This window comes from Saimiri boliviensis, chromosome 14, assembly GCF_048565385.1.
Source record: "Saimiri boliviensis isolate mSaiBol1 chromosome 14, mSaiBol1.pri, whole genome shotgun sequence".
Taxonomy (NCBI): Eukaryota; Metazoa; Chordata; class Mammalia; order Primates; family Cebidae; genus Saimiri; species Saimiri boliviensis.
This window is the reverse complement of record NC_133462.1, coordinates 13,716,227-13,732,979: the sequence shown is the minus strand read 5'-3', so window position 1 is coordinate 13,732,979 and position 16,753 is coordinate 13,716,227. Positions and strand designations below refer to the sequence as shown.

Genomic DNA, 16,753 nt, shown 5'->3' with positions numbered 1-16,753 from the left:
TACGTTGGGAGGCGCCCGAATTTGGGCTCAGGGAGGAGGACCTGTGAATTCTGGGAACTGGAGTCCATTTGCTCTGTGGAGTCGTGGGAACTTTGGCTCAGGCAGGCGGATTCGGGGGATTCTGGGAAGTGGAGTCCAGACGCTCTGTGGCATAGCAGACACTTCCGGTCTCCGAGCAGGACGTTGCTACTTTACTTACCAAGGTGGTTTGAGCCAACTCTGTGTCTTTCGGGTCTTTGCGAAAGTGAACCGGTTGTTAGGGGCGCCTAACGACCTGGGGGTCAATTAAGAGGGTAAGAAGCCCTGGCGAAGACCTGAGGTTTGGAAATGCGAGGGTGGGGAGGAGGGTTTGTTGCCGTCGACGGAGCCTTCTGGCGTTGCGGGTTGTACACGCGTCCCCTCAGGGGACCGGAGACGGAGAACGGGGGGCGGGGGGGGGAACCCTGTCTAGTCCCGTGTGCCTGTGTTGAGGGTTTTCCAGGTCTTTGACCTCGCTCGTTCAGCCTCCCTCCACCCTGTGTGTGCGACCTCTTTCTTGCAATATAACGTGGGGTGTTAATCTCATTGCCGTTTTTAAAATTAGGATTTTAGGACCATCCTGATAGACTTGTTTTAGGAGTTGAAAGTTGTGGTATAAAACAAAGCCTTAACAGCCCCTGTCACTTGATCTCTTGTTAATTTCCCGCGAAGTGGTCAGGTCCCCGGGTGGGGTCAGACAGAGCTCAAGCTGCCCCGGCCCTTCTCTCGCATCCGGCAGGACGCTGGATGATCCCGGATGCCTCTGACCTCTTTTTAGGAAGGCGAGGGTTGCCTCCAGCCTTCACGAAGGGAGAGAAGCATTTAACTTTTATCCAGAACGGCGACTCAGCCAGCGTGTTTCATGGCTTTCTCCTTCCCCAGCCTGACCTTTCCAAAACAGCTGCAGGGTGGGGCTTGGCTACTGAGGGCAAAGCTCTATGCGAATGGTCCTTGGCTTTTTTTCTTTTTAAAAAGTGTTATTTACTTTGTTAGTCCGATTATTATTATTATTATTATTTGAGAACCAGTTTGGCTCTGTGTCCAGTCTGGAGTGCAGCAGTGGCTCGATCTTGGCTCACTGCAACCTCGGTCTCCTGGGTTCAAGCGATTCTCCTGCCTTAGCCTCCCGAGTAGCTGGGACTACAGGCATGTGCTGCCATGTCTGGCTGATTTTTGTGTTTTTAGTAGAGACCAGGTTTTACTATATTGACCAGGCAGGTCTTGAACCGGTGGTCGCAAGTGATCTGCCCACCTCGGCCTCCCAAAGTGCTGGAATTACAGGCGTGAGCCACTGCGCCGGGCCGGGTTTTTTCTTTTACAGAGATGTTCGCCTCCACCGAGGGTGTATAGGATGTGTCCTTGGGCATGGGAATTTATAATAACTAAGCTTTAATTAGTAACTTCATTCTAAGGGCTTTATGGAAATGAATACCTTCAAGCCAGGCCACACCGTGGCTCTGTGGAAAGGTATTGCTCTTTCGATTTTAAATAAGGGAGTGAGACACCAGGTGCATAGTTACTGAAGTAAGAGGTGGATCTGGAGTTGGGAGTCAGGATCAGAGCCTGAGTTGATCATTCTTTGGATACATTTTCATTTCGGCAGGGGAACTAGCTGGAATCAGGTGGGGAAAGAAACTTAGGTCTTGACTGAAGGGATCTTGAGAAAAAGGCTCATGGACTTGGACTTCTGTAGGAATCTTTAAAAAATTTGTCAACATTTTGTTTCACTTTTTATAAGGATGTTGTATTGTTGTGGAACCATATCATTGCGGAGCAGTTTGAAATTAGATAAATAGGAGAAAAATATGTTTTAAATTATCCACGAATTCAACATGTAAAGGTAGTAGCTGTCTGACAGACGTGATAGAACTTCCAGTTATCCCCCATTTCTTTTCCTTTTTTTTTTTTTTGAGACAGAGTCTCGCTCTGTCGCCCAGGCTGGAGCGCGGTGGCATGATCCCAGCTCACTGCAACCTCTGCCTTCCAGGTCCAAGCAATTCTCCTGTCTCAGCCTCCCAAGTAGCTGGGACTACAGGCAGCTCCCACCACACCCGGCTAATTTTTGTATTTTTAGTAGAGACAGGGTTTCACCATATTGGTCAGGCTGTTCTCAAACTCCTGACCTCAGGTGATCCACCTGCCTCGGCCTCCCAAAGTGCTGGGATTACAGGCGTGAGCCACCATTCCTGGCCTCTCCCATGTCTTTTTAGTCTTTCTAATCATTCTTTTTCAGTCTTTTTTTGTGTCTATTTGTATATTTATTTAGAAACATTTAAAAATTGTTATAATATCTTAATGTGTTTTCTCATATTTCTTTATGGAATTTTTTTTTTTTTTTTTTTTTTTTTTTGAGACGGAGTTTCGCTCTTGTTACCCAGGCTGGAGTGCAATGGCGCGATCTCGGCTCACCGCAAGCTCCGCCTCCTGGGTTCAGGCAATTCTCCTGCCTCAGCCTCCTGAGTAGTTGGGATTACAGGCACACGCCACCGTGCCCAGCTAATTTTTTGTACTTTTAGTAGAGACGGGGTTTCACCTTGTTGACTAGGATGGTCTCGATCTCTTGACTTCGTGATCCACCTGCCTCGGCCTCCCAGAGTGCTGGGATTACAGGCGTGAGCCACCGCGCCCGGCCCTTTATGGAAATTTTTAAATACTGCTAATAGAGAATAAACTAGCAAACTGCCCTATTATGTCGTGCTCATCCTTATTATTCCCATTGTTATCCTTATGACTATTTCCTGGTAGTTTAAAACTGTTCATTTTATATCATTTCAAAGCTATAGGAAAGTTGCAAAAATAGTGTAAGAAATTCTTATATACTCTTTATCCAGATTTGCAATTGTTTACATTTTTCCTGTTTGCTTTGTTGGTGACCATCAGCCAAATACTACCAGGAACATACCTGTAACCAGAGACAATTGATTGCAGATTTCTGCAGCAAAGAAGCCCACATTCCATGGTGATCATGGAGTGACTTCCTAAGAGGTGGTTAGAAAGGGCACGTTATAGGGTTTCACATAACATGTTGGATAATATTAGATATTATATTAAATGATATTTATTAAATATTAGATGTCCATTAAAACTAATTGTTCTTATAGTGTTATAATTAGATAGTGCTAGATAACATATTCCATAACATCATATTATCTAATGTGTGGTTCCATTCATTTGAAGTCCTCACAACTCTATCTATCCCACCCTTCACCCTGACCTCAGTTTAAAGCCTAATTATATGTATTGTGTTTAGTCATCACGTTTTTCTATCTTTAATCTGGAAGGATTTCACAGCCTTTGTCTTTTATGTGCATGGTATTTTTTAAGAGTATAGGCAAGTGATTTGAGAGAAAGACTTTCATTGGGATTTTTCTGATATATTTCATGTTTAGGTTTAGATCATGCATTGTTATCGCTTCTGGGCCTTTTGGCTAAGATCAAGTGCAGATTATGTATTGCTGGTGGGAATATCACCAAAGTGATAAGGTTTCCTATTTATTGTAACATAGCAGGGGCCAAATGATGTTGGTTTGGCCCTTCATTGGTGATCTCAACTTTGTCATTTGGCTAAGATGATGTCTTTCAGATTTATCCACTGTAAAATTACCTTCTTAAAAAAATAAAGTTTCTCGCTGGGCGCGGTGGCTCAAGCCTGTAATCCCAGCACTTTGGGAGGCCGAGGCGGGTGGATCACAAGGTCGAGAGATCGAGACCATCCTGGTCAACATGGTGAAACCCTGTCTCTACTAAAAATACAAAAAAATTAGCTGGGCGTGGTGGCGCGTGCCTGTAATCCCAGCTACTCAGGAGGCTGAGGCAGGAGAATTGCCTGAACCCAGGAGGCGGAGGTTGCGGTGAGCCGAGATCGCGCCATTGCACTCCAGCCTGGGTAACAAGAGCGAAACTCCGTCTCAAAAAAAATAAAAATAAAATAAATAAATAAATAAATAAAGTTTCTTCTGGGGAGATACATTATTAATGAGCAGTCACTATAAAAATGAACTTACAGTTCTCTCACATTTATTTATTAGTTTCTTCAACTATAAATATCAATGTGGAATATTTGGACTTGGTCCCACAAAATTAATTTTGAAAACCATATTAATATGGACTCGGTCTGGTTAAGTTAAATGACAGGTAGATTAACAATTTTTTCCCAACTCTATTGAAGTGTATTTTACATATCATAGCATTCACCAGTTTCAGGTATACAATTCAGTGATCTTTAGGAATTTCACAGAGTGTTTTTGCCATCATCATGATTCAGTTGAGACCATTTTCATCCCCCAGTTGGACTCCTTGTGTCCACTTACAGTTAAAATTCATTTTCAGGCTGGGCATGGTGGCTCATGCCTGTAATCTCAGCATTTTGGGAGGCTGAGGTGGGAGGTAATAGCTAGAGCTCAGAAGTTTGAGACCAGCCCGGGCAACATAGCAGGACCCCACCTCTTAAAAAATAAAAACTTGTTCTCACCTCAAATCTGGAGCAACCACTAATTTATTTTCTCTCTGTATACTGTTAACTATTACGGATATTTCATATAAATGGGATCCTATAATCCATGGGTTTTGTGATTGGCTTCTTTCATTTATCATTTAGCTTGCTTACAAGCTCTGCATGTTGTAGCTCAAGTCAGTACTTCATTCCTTTAAATTTCCAAATAAGATTTCATTGTATGAATACGCCATCATTTGTCTATGCATTTACCCAGAGGAAGGCACTTTGGTTGTGTGGAGTTTGGGGTTATTATGAATAATGCTGCTGTGATTGTTCATGTGCTCGTTTACAACACACTTCTGTATTGGTGGGTGTCACCGTGGCAACCCTTTCATGTCTTTTTCTGCAGACAGTGGCATGTTTCAGGCAGGATTCCTCCTTCCTTCAAACTGCATCACTCAGGAGTCTGCAAATTCCCCAACATAGGAGAAAAAAAATGACCTCATTCAAGGTGAGTGGTGTGCCTCTCTTGCTGTTAAAATTCCATCTCACTACACATACTATCATGTGTTTTTCTTTGTTGTGAGAAGACTCAAGGAGAAAACAGGCATTTGGGGAGCTGTTGTGTGCCAGGTGCTACCTTTATCTCTTTTGTGTTGACTGCATTTGGGTTTTGGTTTGGTTTTGGTTTGGTTTTACCATTATTTATTTTATGGAGTATAAAAATTAGTAGGAATGGGCCAGGCACAGTGGCTTGCACCTGTAATCTCAGCACTTTGGGAGGCCGAGGTGGGCAGATCACCTGAGGTCAGGAGTTCAAGTCCAGCCTGGCCAACATGGAGAAACCCCACTTCTTTTTTTTTTTTTTTTTTTGAGACAGAGTCTCACTCTGTCGCCAGGTGCCAGGCTGGAGTACAGTGGCACAATGTCGGGTCACTGCAACCTCCGCCTCCTGGGTTCAAGCAATTCTCCTGCCTCAGCCTCCTGAGTAGCTGGGACTACAGACGTGCGCCACCATGCCCAGCTAATTTTCATATTTTATTAGAGATGGGGTTTCACCATGTTGACCAGGATGGTCTCGATCTCTTGACCTCGTGATCCACCCGCCTCGGCCTCCCAAAGTGCTGGGATTACAGGCGTGAGCCACCGTGCCCGGCCTGAGAAACCCCACTTCTAAAAAAAAAAAAAAAAAAATTAGTTGGAATGAACAGTGCTTCCACTTCATTACCTCCCTTCTCTCAAATTACCGTTTTTATCTTATGCTGTTTCTCATATACATTCATAACTGTATTTGTATTGATGGTGTACATCTAACTGTAAACTGTACTCTTTTTATATGTTATATAATCTAACATTTTTATGGTTGCATCATATTCCTATTAAAATTGGTATATCTTTTTATTTATAACTACCTCACACACATAGGCATATTTTTTTCCCACAAAAGTAATTTTGAAAACCATATGCCGTTTTAGCTCAATTTTGGAAGAGTACTTTTGACATAGCCAGGCGTGGTGGCTCAAGCCTGTAATCCCAGCACTTTGGGAGGCTGAGGCGGGTGGATCACGAGGTCAAGAGATCGAGACCATCCTGGTCAACATGGTGAAACCCCGTCTCTACTAAAGATACAAAAAATTAAAAAATTAGCTGGGCATGGTGGCGCATGCCTGTAATCCCAGCTACTCAGGAGGCTGAGGCAGGAGAATTGCTTGAACCCAGGAGGCGGAGGTTGTGGTGAGCCGAGATCGCGCCATTGCACTCCAGCCTGGGTAACAAGAGCGAAACTCCGTCTCAAAAAAAAAAAAAAAAGAGTACTTTTGACATGTACCACACTGGCTGTTTTGTAGATAGAATATTTTAACTGGGCACAGAACAACAGGTTGTAACTGCTGCTCCACACAAATGTTGTTGGAGTTTCCACACAGGAAGAGCTAGATTCTGTGTTCTCCATGTCTCAGTCATACTTTGCATGTGTTTTATTTACTGGTCTCTTCTTATTCATTTATGTAATCGAAAGCCTTCATTTAAAATGTCCAGCAATACTGAGATTTGCCAGTCATTTGTGCTCTGTTACTACATTAACTCCTCAGAGCAGCAGGATGAGAAGGTTCCTGGTCTCTTCTTCCTCTTAAACAGGTGAAATATGAGAAACCTGCTCAAGTGTACACAGGCAACCAAGGGACAAGAGTGTTAGCCATTTGGCTCAAGTGGAAGAGAGAGACGGAATTCTCCATTGAACCTGTGCCCTGTGGTGTGGGTGTCTGGAGTGCCTTATTGAGTGATGGTGTCCCTAGGTGGCGCTGCTCCTCCCTGTCCCTACTTGATGTGACCTCTTGTCACATGTCACTCTGACATGGCATCTACTCCAGACACTGAACAAAGTACACTGATTACCATAGTTGTTATAGAAAATCTTTAAATCCCTTATAGCAAAAGATGCCTCACACAATGTTACCAGAAGAAATAACAACCTCGGGCAAAAATGTTTCCCACATGGATACCTAAAGAAGATAAAATCGAAAGTCAAAATCTTGTGCACAGAATAAAGGAAAAACTCTAAACAGATAAGAACAAAGGACACTAAGAGGCCAATGTAAAAGGAAAAATAGAAATGGCTAATAGCCTAGACCGGGCGCGGTGGCTCAAGCCTGTAATCCCAGCACTTTGGGAGGCCGAGGCGGGTGGATCACGAGGTCAAGAGATCGAGACCATCCTGGTCAACATGGTGAAATCCTGTCTCTACTAAAAATACAAAAATTAGCTGGGCACGGTGGCGTGTGCCTGTAATCCCAGCCACTCAGGAGGCTGAGGCAGGAGAATTGCCTGAACCCAGGAGGCAGAGGTTGCGGTGAGCCGAGATCGCGCCATTGCACTCCAGCCTGGGTAACAAGAACGAAACTCCTCCTCAAAAAAAAAAAAAGAAAAGAAAAGAAAAGAAATGGCTAATAGCCTTGAAAAGTGATGGTTTTCATCTATAATCAAGTAAGTGAGAATAATAGAATGTTCCCTCAATCAGATTACCAAGACTGTGGGAATATTTATAACATGCTCTTGGCCGTCATGAAGAGAACCAAAGTACTTGTATTCTATTGAAAGATTATGGAGGTAGGTAAAAAACTGGGAAGAAGGCTTGCAGTTATATGATCACAGTTCTAAATGTGCTTATTTTTCGATGTTTTAATTTTCATTTGAAATTATGACTTTAAACAATGAGGAGGAGAGTAAGATGTTCTTATGTCTTACTACATCATTACTTAAAAATGATGCTCTTTACAGGATTGATAATGGAAAATATGTAAAATTAAATCTTCTTCACTGTAGCTAAAAGTAGATCATCAGTTCTCTGGAATACTATGCAGCCATGAAATAGATAATGCTAGTAACAACAGTAAAAATAATTCCAGCTAATGTTCATTAAACATTTAGTCAATGGCGCAGATGCTTCCAAATGCTGTATATTTCCTTGTTTCATCCTTTAAAACACTGTGCCATATAAGAACTATTATTTAGAAAGGAAACTAATTCCTGTAGGCAAACATGTTTAGGGTCACACAGCTAGGAAGGGGCAGACCCTTAGGATGTGCAATGTTGCATTTTGGCTTCTGATCAGGACAGTGAGTGCTGCAATTAACATATGTGGTTTTTACTTTGAGAGTAGAGGACATACTCGATAGCAGTCCCACACAGCTGTCTATACAGGGACGGTGGAGTAGGTTCCCTCTGCACTGATTACCAACTTGGGTGAGTCCTGTGAGACAGAACACAATCTCACTCAACTAATTATGTGAAGCAGGTTTGTTATCTACAGATCGGCAGCAAGGGAGCACAGAAGTGTAGGATACACTGTGAGGTGGCCACCAAGGCTGAGAAAAACTTCCTGGGGTGGACAAAATCTAGACCCCACTTCCACCAGAGCAGAGGTACCCCAGAAGGCAGCCTTCCCCAGGTTATATACCTTAGGGGCAACTCGACTTGCTGGGCACTTTCTCCCTAACTCAAGACATTACCTTCCCTAGGAAGGACAGGAACGTTGCATTGCTAGCATGTTCTGTGTTTATTCTTCAGAACTATAAGCAAGAAAGAATGATTCAAGGCCACCCTGAAAATTACCCACAGTTACCTAAAACTTGTTAGTTTACCGCATACTAAAGAAAAGCGATAGCATCCAGGGTTTGAATATGAGAGAGGAGGACAATGGGCCTTACTCAGCAAGGTTGGGAAGGCCCATTTAATGTTGCTGGGGAAGTTGGCAAAATTTGTTGAACCTATGTATAGGTAGCCCAGGATGCAGCTTGTGGAGTCCTAGAGGGTTACATACACAAGTAGACTCAGTGAGAGCACAAAGTAAATGTATGGGACTTCTTCATCACTGCACTTCTGGTGGAGTTCAGGAAAATCAGTGTGTGTCATTGTCAGGATATAGGCAGAATGAGTGGGAATTCTATAAGTTGACTTACATCTCTCAATATGGAGAACAACTTTCCACTTATCTCCTTCACCAGCTCAATGCCGCTCCTTCCCCAGTAGTCTTTGGTCATAAGATTGAGGTTTTGTATTCTTGATATTGTAGGAGGCAGTGACCTTCAAGGACGTGGCTGTGGTCTTCACTGAGGAGGAGCTGGGGCTGCTCGACCTTGCCCAGAGGAAGCTGTACCGAGATGTGATGCTGGAGAACTTCAGGAACCTGCTGTCAGTGGGTGAGCACAGAACGACAGACCCCAGGAGTGGCTTTGTACCTTAGAGTGTTCAAGTTTGAGTGTGCATTGTGGACCTACATTTCCAGTAAATTTTGCCTAAATATTACCCAGAATGTGTTGGGAGTCAGCACATGACTTTATGTATTCACAGGGCATCAACCATTCCACCAAGATGTTTTCCACTTCCTAAGGGAAGAAAAGTTTTGGATGATGGAGACAGCAACCCAAAGAGAAGGGAATTCAGGTGAGAACTAAGCCTCTATGCATCCTTCTACGTGACTCTCCCACCTGTTATGCTTCTGTCCGTGCCCATTTGCATTGCTCTGATGTAAATGACCATATCTCTTTTCTGGATTATTATAACTGCCTTCCAGCTGGTGGCCCTGTTCCCACCCTTCCCACCGTAACATCTGTTCGCACGGCAGCCAAAGCGATCCTTAGGAAATGGAAGTCAGATCATCATTCCTCTCCTCAAAAGCTTTTATGGCTTCTTATTTTTATTAATGTTACAGCCTCTTTAAGTACATCTTAGAGACCTATGTGGTCTGCGCTTCATCCTGTTCCGCCTCTCTGACTACATATGTCCTTTCCGTCTTTCTCCATCATTTCCAGCGACATTTCTTCCTTGCCGTTTCTCTGTTCTGCCAAGGGCACTGTATTGCCTGTTGTGGTAACCATTGTCCACAAACTTAGTGGACTAAACAAAAATATTTATTAGCTCTCTGTTCTTTAGGCCTGAAGTCTGATACATCTCACTGGGCAAAAAGCAAAGCGACCCTAAAGCTTCGTTCCTGTCTGGACGTTCTTGGAGGGAAAGCTTCACTTTGGTTTACCAGTGTCTAGGCACTGTCCAGACTCCCTGGCCCTTGTTTCACTTCTTCATCTTCAAAGGCAGCTACTTTGCATCTCTGACCGTTCTTCCATAATATCATTCCCTCTGCCACTCTTCTTAAGCCTCTGTCTTCTACCTTTCAGGTCCCTTGTGATAGTATTGGTCACTCCTGCCTAATCCAGGAGGATCTTCCTACCTTTTGCTTAGGTGACTAGTGACCTTAATGGCATCTGCCGTTTTAATCCCCCTTGCTGTATAACATAATAGGAAGGCTGACTGTATATTGCAGAACGTTTTTTTTGGCCTGCTGTTTGCTGCTTATCCAATTCTGACTTCCTTAGGTTCCTTTGACATGATTGGTTTTAGGTGTGTACAGTTGACCCACGTCCCATGGAAACTTCTAAGCATTGTTTTTTATGAACACACTGAGTAAGAGGCCTTCTCTGAGACTTACCCTGGAGGTTTCCATAGACAGCATATTTATATCTGGGAAGAAATTCCTTGTGAATGAGGATTTCCAGCTACATTTCCTTTGAAAGATTTACCCCCCTGCAGCCCATTTGCCTTTTCCAAAGTCAGTATGCACTTCACTGCCCCCAGGTTTCACCTTCTTCCTACTAGAAGGGGAAGAATGAGGGTGAGGGGACACAAGTCACAGAGCTGAATATTTACTCTATTTCTGGTCCTCTTTCTTCATAAATGTGATATATATTTCTGCATCTTTTTTTTTTTTTTTTTTTGAGATGGAGTTTTAGCTCTTGTTACCCAGGCTGGAGTGCAATGGCGTGATCTCGGCTCACCGCAACCTCCGCCTCCTGGGTTCAAGCAATTCTCCTGCCTCAGCCTCCTGAGTAGCTGGGATTACAGGCACGCGCCACCATGCCCAGCTAATTTTTTGTATTTTTAGTAGAGACAAGGTTTCACCATGTTGACCAGGATGGTCTCGATCTCTCGACCTCGTGATCCACCCGCCTCGGCCTCCCAAAGTGCTGGGATTACAGGCTTGAGCCACCGCGCCCGGCCTATTTCTGCATCTTTATGTCATACAAAAGCTACTTTGCATCACATATATGTGGTATATGCAGAAATATACGCCACATTCTTCCATAATCTCATGGATTATGTCAAACACATTAAAGGATATATATTTTTCACAATTTTTTCTTGATTTTTATAGAGATTTAGTGCTGCACTTTGAACTGGTAAACTTTCTGACCTAGTAGGAATTGGGAAACTGCCCTCTCAAATCAGAAACATCCTGAAGATTCTCCTTTCTCTTTAAGGCGTCTTATTTATTAAGTCACAGTGTATTAAATATATCCATGTACCACTGTGTTCCAGTAGGTATACACTTAACCTATTAATCAACCTTTGCAACTTAACTTTCCATTCAAAAAATTTACTTAATTCGGTACTTGGTATTATCCTGACAAATTGTTGAATGTTTTGTGTGCATGAGCCATAGTAAGAAGCACATCTTTCAATATAATCCAGACAAACATTTTTCAGGCCTATAGATGTGTATGAGTGACTCTAGTAGGTACTTTATGTAAGGACCACTTTCCTGCTTGTCATGATGCTGTGATAATTTACATTCTAGTTCTTTTTTGTAAATGTTTATTGTAGAGTTTAAATGTATTTCATAGCTCAGTAATGTGTAGTCTTCAATATAAAAAAGTTATAAAGTAACTATTTATCTGCATCATAGGCTTTCTTTTCATTCCAAGTGATTCTTTACATCTTTGATTGTCTGCTCAGGAGGATCCCCCTTTGAGGACCCCTGGAAGGACAGCCTTTCAGATTCCCCTCAGAACTGCAGTGGTCTGTCCCTGTACTCTTTCAGATAACCAAGTTATTGTCCATATCAAAACAGAAAAATAAGATTAAGTATTTTATATATGCTGTGCAAAATCCTTGTGCAGGAACACTTTGAATGTGTACATACAAACACTACGAGGTGTTTGATGTTTAACATTGTGAAGAGTTCAACCAACTACAAAATTTACTGAGATTTCATAGAGAACTGCTCTCACTTCACACCAAATTTGGGAGGTTTTCAAAACGACCTTCACATTAGGTAATTTTCTAAACTCTCAGAACTTACTGAATACTTCTATTCTCAGAGTGACTGATTTTTACAGGGAAAAGATATATATTATACTTAGAGAAAAAACAAGTAAGAGAGAGTCCAGATGCGAAGAACCAAATGAGGACCTTCTATTGTATTCTTCTGGTAGGGTAGGATGTGTCACATTCCCAGGATTAAGGTATGACTTAGACTCAAAGTACTACTGCCAGTCACAGAAACTCACCTGACTGCTGGGATCCAGAGTAATTATTAGGTCTCCATTATGGAACCATTATTTGTTGATTGATTTCTAGGTGATTAATCAGTCTCCTGGTCCACTAACTCTCTGTGACCTAAAACTCCACCTTAAATCACATTGATGTTATTTCTGACATGGAGAGGAGCATCTCTTACCTTCAATCCCCCAAAGAATCTGCCAGCCACAACTGTAAATTTATATTGTTTCACTATGCAGAGTGATCCGGTGTTTGCCCTCAAGGCATCCAGGACACTCTCCTTAGGTATGACACTTCAGGATCCTAGAGATTGGCTCTCAGATGCTGAGGACAAAGTCCCAACCTCTTTTTAGTTAGGTTAACTTTTTTTTTTTTTTTTGAGGCAGAGTCTTGCTCTGCCTCCCATGTTGTAGTGCAGTGGCATGATCTCAGTCTCAGCTCACTGCAACCTCTGCCTTCTAGGTTTAAGCAACTCTCTTACCTCAGCCTCCTAAGTAGCTAGAACTATAGGCATGTGCTATCACGCCTGGCTGATTCGTTTGTATTTTTAGCAGAGATGGGATTTCAAGGCCAGGCTGGTCTTGAACTCCTGACCTCAAGTGTTCTGCCCTCATTGCCCTCCCAAAGTGCTGGGATTACAGTGGGATTACAGGTGTGAGCCACTGCACCCAGCTTTTTTTTTTTTTTTTTTTTTGAGAAAGGGTCTCACTCTGTCACCCAAGGCTCACTGCAACTTTCACCTCCCAGGCTCAAGCAATCCTTCTACCTCAGCCTCCCTCGTAGCTGGGACTACAGGGGTGCAGCACTACGCCCAGCTAATTTTTTATTTTTAGGAAGGATGGGGTTTCACTATGTTGCCCAGGCTGATCTTGAACTCCTGGACTCAAGTGATCAGTCCCACAGTGCTGGGATTACAGGGTTGAGCCACCACACTTGGCCTAGGTTAACTTCTTTATAAGGATATACAGCATAAAGACAAATATACAAAGTATTGATGATGTTATTGCTTTTCCTTAAAGTTCCTTCATATTTCATTATGTACATACATTTTTAGTTTCATAATTTATAATGCAAGATTTTAGACTGACTAGGAAATTCATTAGAAATAGTAATAAGTTGGTTGGGTACGGTGGCTCTCACCTGTAATCCCAGCACTTTAGGAGGTTGAGGTGGGTGGATATCACCTGAGGTCAGAAGTCAGGAGTTTGAGACCAGACTGGCCAATGTAATGAAACCTTGTCTCTACTAAAAACACAAAAATTAGCCATGTGTGGTGGTGCACACCTGTAATCCCAGTTACTCGGGAGGCTGAGGTGGGAGAATCACTTGAACCCAGGAGGCGGAGGTTGCAGTGAGCCGAGATTGCACCACCATTGCACTCCAGCCTGGGTGACAGAGCAAGACCCCATCTCAAAAAAAAAGAAATAGTAACAAGTTAAATGTATGTATCATATTTTTAAATGAAGTCTATTATTTCTATCAAGGATTTTACATGTGAGACATGATGTTGTTCTGAATTGGCCTCATGCAAACCAGAAATTAGGGTGTACTTGGAAAACACAAACTGAACATTCTCTGTATTCATTAAAGTTTTATGTCATATCCTAACTGTGAAACCTTGAAAGCACTGAATAAAGTCTTTACCTGTACACATCTCTTAAATCTGTGTCCTTATAGGGGGCAAGATCCAAACTGAGTTGGAGTCTGTTCCAGAAGCAGGAACACATGAGGAGTGGTCCTGCCAGCAAATCTGGGAACAAACTACAAATGACTTAACCAGGTCTCAGGACTATATCATAAATAACTCTCAATTCTTTGAACATGGTGATTTCCCCTCCCAGGTTGAAGCAGAACTGCGCATAATTCCCACAGGACAGAAACCTTCCCAGGGTGGGAAGTTTAAACTATCCTTCAGTGATGTCTCCGTCTTTGATCTTCCTCAGCAATTACACACAGGAGAGAAGTCTCATACATGTGATGAGTGTGGAAGAAGCTTTTGTTACATCTCAGTTCTTCGTATTCATCAGAGAGTCCACACCGGAGAGAAACCATTCAAATGTGAGCAGTGTGGGAAAGGTTTCAGTCGTAGATCAGCACTTAATGTTCATCATAAATTACACACAGGAGAGAAACCTTACGTTTGTGAGGAATGTGGAAAGGCCTTCGTTCACGATTCCAAGCTTAAGGAACATAAGAGAATCCATACTGGGGAGAAGCCATTCAAATGTGATGTATGTGATAAGAGCTTCCATTTTAAGTCAAGACTTAAGAGCCATTCTATGGTTCACACAGGAGAAAAACCATTTAGGTGTGATACATGTGATAAGAGCTTTCATCAGAGATCAGCACTTAATAGGCATTGCATGGTCCACACAAGAGAGAAACCGTACAAATGTGAGCAGTGTGGAAAAGGCTTCATTGGTAGGCTAGATTTTTATAAGCATCAGGTGGTCCACACAGGAGAGAAACCATATAATTGTAAAGAATGTGGAAAGAGCTTCAGATGGTCCTCACGCCTTTTGAACCATCAGCGAGTTCACAGTGGAGAAAAACCCTTCAAATGTGAAGAATGTGGGAAGGAATTTTATACAAATTCACAACTATCCTCCCATCAGAGAGCCCACAATGGAGAAAAGCCATATAAATGTGAGGAGTGTGGGAAGGGCTACATTAGTAAGTTTAATCTTGACTTGCACAAGAGGGTCCACACGGGAGAGAGACCTTATAATTGTAAGGAATGTGGGAAGAGCTTTAGCCGGGCCTCAAGTATTTTGAATCATAAGAGACTCCACTGCCGTAAAAAACCATTCAAATGTGAGGACTGTGGAAAGAGGCTTGTACACAGGACATACCGTAAAGACCAACAGAGAGACCACAGTGGGGAAAACCCATCCAAATGTGAGGACTGTGGGAAACGCTACAAGAGACGCTTGAATCTGGATATACTTTTATCGTTATTTTTAAATGACACATGATTGTTAATATTAATGGGGTACATTGTGTTATTTTAATATGTGCATATAATTTATGATGAAATCAGTGTAATTGTTATATCTGTCACCTCATACATTTACCATTTCTTTGTTGGAAAATTCAAAGTCCATTTGAGAGGAATTGGTAGACAGCAAAGGAAGGGTCCGAGGAGAGCCCCTGCCGCACGGGTCAGTGCCTCGTCCCCACATAACATAAAAAGCAGCCTGGCAAGAAAATCAGGCTACAGGCACTGGTAAGGGAACCAGCAAAGGGCCTTGTGCCTGGAAACATGCCCATGGCTGCACAGATAGAAGAACCTCTAGCCCACTCAGGTAAAAACTTGCACAAACCTCTGGCTCACTCAGTTAAGGGAACAAGGCCTGGCACAGAAATGCCTTTTCTCTTTGTATAATCATCAGGCTCCCAGGAAAGTTTCTTCTTTTGTGGGCATGAATACAGTGAGCTTGAATACAGTAGGCTTCAGTAGGTTCCGGTTGGCACCTTCCTTTGTGAAGAAGGAAAAGCCCAGCCTCTGTAAATCATTGGTTCAGCTCCTGATTGGTCTCAGGCCGAGTTGAATACCCTTATGAATCATCACTTCAGCTCCTGATTGTAAGAAGAGAAAGAATCTTACAGACTACGGTATGATTGGTCTCGGGCCAGGGTCCAGGACCAAGCTGAATCATGCTTTCTCCAAGACAGTCCACAGACTAGGCACATTCCTTCCCTTTCCCAGTCCATAAAAACCCCAGACCCTAGCCTCATAGTGGGCAACTTATTTGGGTCCCCATCTCCACTGTGGAGAGCTTTTTTCTTTCATTTATTAAACTTTCACTCCAGTTTCACCGTTGCTTCTGTGCTTTATTTTCTTGGATGTCAGATTAAGACTCCCGGTGAGCCGGGCGCGGTGGCTCAAGCCTGTAATCCCAGCACTTTGGGAGGCCAAGGCGGGTGCATCACGAGGTCGAGAGATCGAGACCATCCTGGTCAACATGGTGAAGCCCCGTCTCGACTAAAAATACAAAAAATCAGCTGGGTATGGTGGCGCGTGCCTGTAATCCCAGCTACTCAGGAGGCTGAGGCAGGAGAATTGCTTGAACCCAGGAGGCGGAGGTCGCGGTGAGCCAAGATGGCGCCATTGCACTCCAGCCTGGGTAAGAAGAGTGAAACTCCGTCTCAAAAAAACAAAGACTCCCGGTGATACCTCGCAAGAGAGACTGCTACGGTGTGATCCATTTGTGAGATTACAACACATTTTTAGCAATTTGTAAATAATCAAATGTTGACGATAGTCACCTTTAGTGCTGCACAACGGTAAAATGTATTCTTCCTGTCTACCTCTACTTTTGTATCTCTTAGCCAGCCTTTGGCCATTTCACCTATCTCCTACACGTCCTTGCCTCTACACTCACTGTTCTACTCTCTACTATGAAATCAGCTTTTTTGGTTTCCACATGTGAGTGAAGACAGTCAGTATTTCTCTTTCTTTGCTCG

General features: G+C 43.0%; 1 protein-coding gene across 4 annotated transcripts; it reads left to right on the top strand.

Moving 5' to 3' along the window:
• The first annotated feature begins 139 nt into the window (after positions 1-139).
• ZNF155 (zinc finger protein 155) lies at positions 140-16,104 on the top strand. Of its 4 annotated transcripts, none has more exons than XM_074386256.1 (6): positions 140-203; positions 4,863-4,964; positions 6,590-7,558; positions 9,024-9,150; positions 9,302-9,394; positions 13,964-16,104. In XM_074386256.1, exons 3-6 carry the CDS (start codon positions 7,553-7,555, stop codon positions 15,259-15,261), a joined length of 1,524 nt encoding a protein of 507 aa, XP_074242357.1. In that variant the 5' UTR covers positions 140-203; positions 4,863-4,964; positions 6,590-7,552; the 3' UTR covers positions 15,262-16,104. The 4 variants fall into 4 exon arrangements, with proteins under 4 accessions (XP_074242357.1, XP_074242358.1, XP_074242356.1 ...); XM_074386257.1 differs by having other exon boundaries at positions 162-293; positions 6,590-7,435; XM_074386255.1 differs by having other exon boundaries at positions 162-293.
• The last annotated feature ends 649 nt before the right edge of the window (positions 16,105-16,753 follow it).